The 6,471-nt window shown below is 31.1% G+C and overlaps 1 protein-coding gene across 1 annotated transcript in view; it reads right to left on the bottom strand.

Moving 5' to 3' along the window:
• LOC123010014 (probable ATP-dependent RNA helicase CG8611) overlaps positions 1-5,675 on the bottom strand; it is a 28,058-nt gene extending 22,383 nt beyond the window's left edge. Inside the window, exons 1-3 of the mRNA XM_044406624.1 lie at positions 4,918-5,675; positions 2,746-2,916; positions 1,840-2,694 (exon numbers count right to left, since the gene is read on the bottom strand). Coding sequence (XP_044262559.1) covers positions 1,840-2,694; positions 2,746-2,916; positions 4,918-5,457 — 1,566 coding nt within the window. The 5' untranslated portion in view covers positions 5,458-5,675. The remainder of the gene's footprint in view (positions 1-1,839; positions 2,695-2,745; positions 2,917-4,917) is intronic.
• Between the last annotated feature and the right edge of the window lie 796 nt (positions 5,676-6,471).

Below are 6,471 nucleotides of genomic sequence, written 5' to 3'. Positions count from 1 at the left end.
GCTTTTAAATAGCTTCTATATTATCACCTAAAGATTATGAAATTTTTTTTTTCAGTTTCAAACAATACTATTTTGAGTTTATAATTTTATTAAATTTCACAAAAAATAGCTTTTAAATAGCTTCCACTCGTACATTATCACCTAAAGATTATGATTTTTTTTTCAGTTTCAAACAATACTATTTTGAGTTTACATTTTATTAGATTTCACAAAAATAGTTTTTATGTTACTCACAAAACAAATAAAAAAATCGTTCTCCAAAATTTGTCACGGGCGAGGCTTCAGCTTCATTGACCTCGTCCTTTTACTTTTTTACAGAGAAATAATATTTAAATCCTATTTCCTCTGTATATTTTTTCATTGGTTATAATCAGGAAAATTTTTAACAGTTAACATTTCAATTTTTTAATCTTGTAATAATCGCAAGGGTGCCGAAACATGTCCCAACTTGACTAATAAAAATTTATAGATTTGTGAAGTTCACTTTAATATTACTTACTCTGTTTAAAACTATAAAACATCCATTTTGAGAAGAAAATGGATCGAGTTCTACAAATAAATGAAAAAAATATCTATGTATTTTATAAATAAAATAGTATACTAAAATACGAGTTGCAGAAGGCACCCCATTCAAGCACACCATTTTTTTTCTATTTTGAGCTTTTTATGTTGTTTTTAAAGAACCAAAGGCGAATTTATAAATTTGGGACATTTGGCTACTTTCATCGACTACATTTTTCTATTTCTTTCAAAAGTATATCAAATTTTGTATGTCCACTTTCAACCTCATTATTTCTTAAATCTACTTTATGTCAACAGTCTTCGTAATCTCGAAGACCAAGAAGAAAGAAATTTAAACTTCTCATATTTTTACAAAAAGTTAAAGAATTGAAGAATACCATGCAGTAACAATTTTTTTGTATTTTTGATTTTTTAGCTGTAATTAAATACAACGCAAGAACCGCTTTAGAGTACATGGACAATAATTATAAAAAAAAATCAATAATTCGAGTACATATTAGTAAAAAATCGTAAAACACGAAAATGTAAGAGAAAAAGCATGCTAGCATAAGTTTATTATTTGCAATTCAAGTAATTTAGAAATGAAATTTTAGAAGTACCTCTCCCAACTTCAAAATTCTGCTTTGAGACACCGGAATTTATTCGTAGATACTAAGTTTCAGTTCAGAAACATTGAATTCTGATTTTTATACTTGAAAAATCCAGACTGAGTACTTGTAGATTTTAACTTGAAAGTTTTTCGATTGAATTCTCACTTGCAACATAAAAATTCTGAATTCCAACCTTGAAATTACGAAAGCACGAACTCCGAATTCTATATTCGGAATTCCGAAACTTTCAAATTTTGATTGTAAATTTAACTTTTAACTTCCAACACAATAAGTCACAGATTAAATTTGCACTAAGTTTATCTTCAAATTTAAACCTTAAAAGTCAAAATTATGAAGAAAACTCCAACTTTTAAACCTGCAACTTTAACTTTCAAACTTGTGTGAAAGAGTAAAGGATTTTGGTCTCTTTCAAATGATACTGCCGATTAAAAAAATAGAAGAAATAAACAAAAAATAATTCTCAATTTTATTTCTTCAGAGTGGTAAAAATGGTTGGGAGGGAATTTTCTAGGTTGCTTGGAATGTTTTTTGAGCTTATGCGACATTTCGTGTACAGGGTGTATAAAAAACAATAATAAACAAAATAAAACAAAAGAAAAAATGGTACCAAAAATAAAACAATGCAAGCAAAAACATAGTTATAAGAATTACATGGGGTCACCCTACACATGTATAAAAGTTAATATAATGAATAATTGCCACTTACTGTGCTTAGCAAAATCCCCCTTTTGGCCGCCTTAAACTCCGTAAAAACCTTCTTCCTAATACCCTGATCCATAGATCCATGCAACTTAAAAAATTCAGTATCGAGCACACACTGTTCCTCCTCATCACTATCCTCAAAATTTTCATTTTCCAACAGTGTCACATTTCCAATTTTCAGTTTTCCTCGATTTTTCGGCATCTTTGCCAAATATTTCATAAACAATTCGTAATGATAGTCCACCATCTGACTCGTGGCCATAAACACAAACACCTTATGTTTGGCTTTCGCCAAAAGCAAAGCCGATAAAGTAAAAAGTCTGTGTTTGATATGAGTCATAATAAATTCCTGAGTAACGGTGTTTGGAATGACCATATGGTCGGGATTTATGTTGGGTGAGTCGTCAAGAGTGTCAATATAAGTGTGGTTTTTCATAAGGAAGTCTGCTAATTCGGCTATGCCTTTGTTGAGAGTAGCTGAGAGAAGTATTGTTTGGCGGTTTTTGCTATTTCGACTTCGCAAAGGTGGCAAAGATTCGTCCGATTCGGTCTTGATTTCTTGTGTTTTTTTGTGTAAAAGCATAGCCATAGGATCATAATCGGAGTGTTCTCTCGTCCGATCTAACTCTTCTACTATCTTCACTATATCTTTCTTAAATCCCATGTCTAAGAGACGATCTGCTTCGTCAAGAACTAAACATTTAACATTGTCAATTTTAAAAGCTGAAGTGTGTAAAATATGGTCAAGTAGTCGACCCGGAGTACCGATAACAACGTGTACTCCTTTACGTAATCTGTCTTTTTCAGTTTTTCGGTTTTCGCCACCGCAAAGATGGCCTATTACGAGCCATTGAAAGGTCTACATAAAAACAAGTTCAAGTGGAAAATCTTTAATCAGAAGATTACTTACGTTAATTTTACCAAATATTTCATGAGTTTGTAAAGCTAATTCTCTCGTTGGTACGACTATAATGACTTGGACTCCATCTTGTCTTTGTAAACGAGGATCGATGCTTAGAAGAGCATCCATTATTGGCAAAGCGTAAGCCAAAGTTTTCCCAGAACCAGTTTGGGAACGAATCTTAAAAATACAAAGGTATTCACACTAAATATCGACCCTGAAAGTGTTCAACACGCAACACAGAATATTATGTACATAATTAAACAGCCAGTAAATTACCTAAAAGTTATAAAGCCCTTTTATTTCCATTTGACAAAGTTTTGAGGAAGTAGAATTTACACATTTAAACAAAAAAAAGTTTTAAAATTGCTCTAAGGAAAAATTTGCGTTTTAGTGGTTAAACTGTTTTGCTCTAAGGTACAGATATATACCTTAAAAAGACAAAAAATATTAATTAAAATATCCCCACAAAAAAAGAAAAGAAAAAGTAATCGGATGTTTAAATTATTAGAACAAATACTAAGAAAAAGTTGTCCCGAAAGTAAAAGAACTCGAAGAGAAGAGCTACAAAACCAGAAAATGAAATAGGAGTAACAAAAACAATAACTGAGAATGTAAATCAAACTTTTATGACTAGGCAAATTGGGATTAGCCAGTCTTCAAATTCCCGAACATTGAAAAATAACAAATTTCAAAAAGGTATCTCAAAAAAACTGAAAAAGTTGTAATTTCTTGGACTGTGATTGATACGACAAAAGTTATGAGAAAAATTTTAGTTTCATAATCTGAAAGAAAATTTAATGTATCATTTTTAGTTTTTGAATTATTGGAAAAAACGGAAATTTGTAATTTTTGTTTTTATTTTTTCAAGCGAAAACTAAAAAACCTAGACGTTTTTAACTAGGACGTTCTTAAGGCACTTTCTCACAAGGAATTTAGGAATCTAAATCTGTCATCGTATTTTCCAAGGCGCTCTTGATTCAGAGTCACAACACTCAATTTTAATTTTTTTTATAGACGCCATATTTGATTTCTGTATTTTTGAAAAGTCTTTTTGTTCCTGATTACAACGATGTATCACACGATATGATAAAATTTGCCCTAATTTAACCGACCTCGTATCTCTTATAATAACTGAGATCCCCATGGTGGAGCTCGAAAAACGAACAACCTGTATATTATATTATTGTTGTAGACACGTTTTGTTTATATCTGAAGAAAATAGAAATGTACCATTGAAACGTCATATTATACTGAAGTTTTTAAGTGGACTTTATCTTTTCCCATAACTTTTCTCGTATCAAAAAAACTGATTGATTGAATGATGGGTGTAACTCCTAACACGTTAGCTCGTGTAAGAGTGTCTCTTCATAGAAGAATTAAGACGTATGAACATTTATTTAGTGTGATGTGTATTTTTTTCAAATTTATAACAAAAAATAGCAATATTTAAACTGAACTTTAAGTTTTGACACTGACAATTTCTATTGACTGAAATAAATTTATCCATAAACTTTATAAAAGCGACCTCTTTTATGAAATAAATGTCAAACAAGAGTTTTATCTTTTAGCCAGGGAGTAAAAATTCTATTTTTGCTCTTAAGCGATTATACTTTTACCATGACATTTACCAATGTTGCCTCTTCAGCAATTTCTGGACAGATACACTGTAGATTATTAGCATTCGACATTTTACACTACTAACTGCACTAGTTAAAATAATAAACACTTTCAAAAATCTCAATACAATTCTGATACTGACGCGTGACGTTTATTATGATTTTACTGCAAAGCATCCTGGTTATTTTGTTCATTTACTTGCTAATTACAGTGTTGCTCTTTACTCGCGATCAGAATACGTTTGCGGATAAAATAGTACATGTTATTCGGAGTAAAAGTAAGTTTATGTAACTGATAGAAATTATTTAAAATAATTAATAATTAACGTTCAGATTCACTTTTACTCCTAATAACATAATATACTACTATAGCTTTCATGGATTCATGTCATTTAATAATCTAAAATTGAAATATGCAATATTGGTTGCGTGCACTTTTCGTAATGGTCGACATTTTTATGTGAATGACTCTGTATTTAAAAAATAAAAAAAAACAGACACAAGAACAATTAAAAAAAATACAAAAACCAACAAATAAGAATTGTATTAATTTTTTGCTTACCAAAACATTTTTTCCCGACAAAATCTCCGGAATAGATTTCTCTTGCACATTTGTTAAATTCACAAACGAATGTTTTTGCAAATTGGCCACTAAATACTTATGTATTTGTAAATCAGTGAACTTTTTTTCACCACTGAACACTTTTTCAACTACTGATTTTCCCCTAATATTCGTATTTACGTAAATATCCTTGTGTTTCACAGCAAATAACGAATGCGACGTACTTGCACTTTTCTCACTAGTTTCTCTACTAATCTGCTGATTTCCATCACCTGCTTTTGCAGCTAATTTATCTTTTTTCTGTTTCCTTTTAACGTACTGTTCTGATCCAGTATTACTTGAAATTTTCTCTTGTTGCTTTTCAATCAACTCAAATGATTTATTTCTCGCAATTCCTGCTTCCGGAGCCTTCTTAGGGGCGAATTTAGTGGGGGCTGTTGTTGCACCAGTTTGCTTTTGCTTGGGGGTTGATTTTTTACGCGCAAATACCTTTCCTGCAGCTTGTGCACCATTATTCCAAGTGAATTCAAACGACGTCATTGCGCTAATAACCACTTAATAAATAAAAAACACCAGAAAAGTCTAGTAATAAATAAAACGGAATTGGGGTTAAAATACCCAATAACACAATAATCACACTTTTAACAGTTGACATTAGCTAAAGTCGCACTATTTTCACTGTTTATCGAAACATAGACACAGTTTTGAGATAAATTTCAGTAATTTTAACTTTAAGAAAAAGTGAGGTTAGTGCACGTGTCAATGTCAACCTAGATTGAAGCTAAATTGCAAGAGCTCGAATTCCCATAACTTATAATGAATGAAAAAAATAATATTTTCAGCTTTTATCGTAAAGATTATAATTTCTGATAATAAAATTCCGTTACATTTTTTGATGTTTAGTTTACTAACAACAACTAAATAATCTTTTAAACTATTGTAAACATAAAACAATATGTAAATTCCATTTCAATTGCTTAAAAATTCCAAGGTCACGCAAAGTGCGCTTTAAGATTATTATTATCAATCACCCAAAATGGCGTTTCGACAAGAAGCCATTGCGATTCGGTGCGGTGAAAAGGGCCACTAATGGACCACTAATGCGCCACTAATTCCCGCAATCCCTATTCAGGCGAAACACACAAACAACATCGTCAATGAATTTTCCCTTACAATAGTCGTTGGCCATTGATTTGCTTTGAAGGAGATGTTTAACAGGACGCGTGCGAGCGTTCTTGCGGATTATCGACGACATTTAATGGAAAAGACTTGGTATAGAAGCGTGGATAATTTTAGTGGTTATGGGGCAAATTCTATAATACTGATAAATTGCGACGCAAATGGACTGGAAAGGTTTTCTAGTTTTGAAACTATTTAAAGAGGGATTTGAGAGGAATAAAGGGGAATGCGTAATTCGCTAAAAATGAGCGCTTTTGCTTTTTACATTAGCTTTAGTTGCACGATTTTTTGTTTTTTGTTTAGATAAAAACTTAAAAACCCAAAAAAAAAGAATTAAATTAAACGGTGTTTTATTAACGTTTTTTTATATTTGAC

This window comes from Tribolium madens, unplaced genomic scaffold (assembly GCF_015345945.1).
Source record: "Tribolium madens isolate multiple individuals breed KSU strain unplaced genomic scaffold, Tmad_KSU_1.1 Scaffold_7;HRSCAF=85;Tcas5.2_LG10, whole genome shotgun sequence".
NCBI classification, from domain to species: Eukaryota; Metazoa; Arthropoda; class Insecta; order Coleoptera; family Tenebrionidae; genus Tribolium; species Tribolium madens.
The sequence above is the reverse complement of the archived record's forward strand: the minus strand, read 5'-3'. Positions and strand labels throughout refer to the sequence as shown.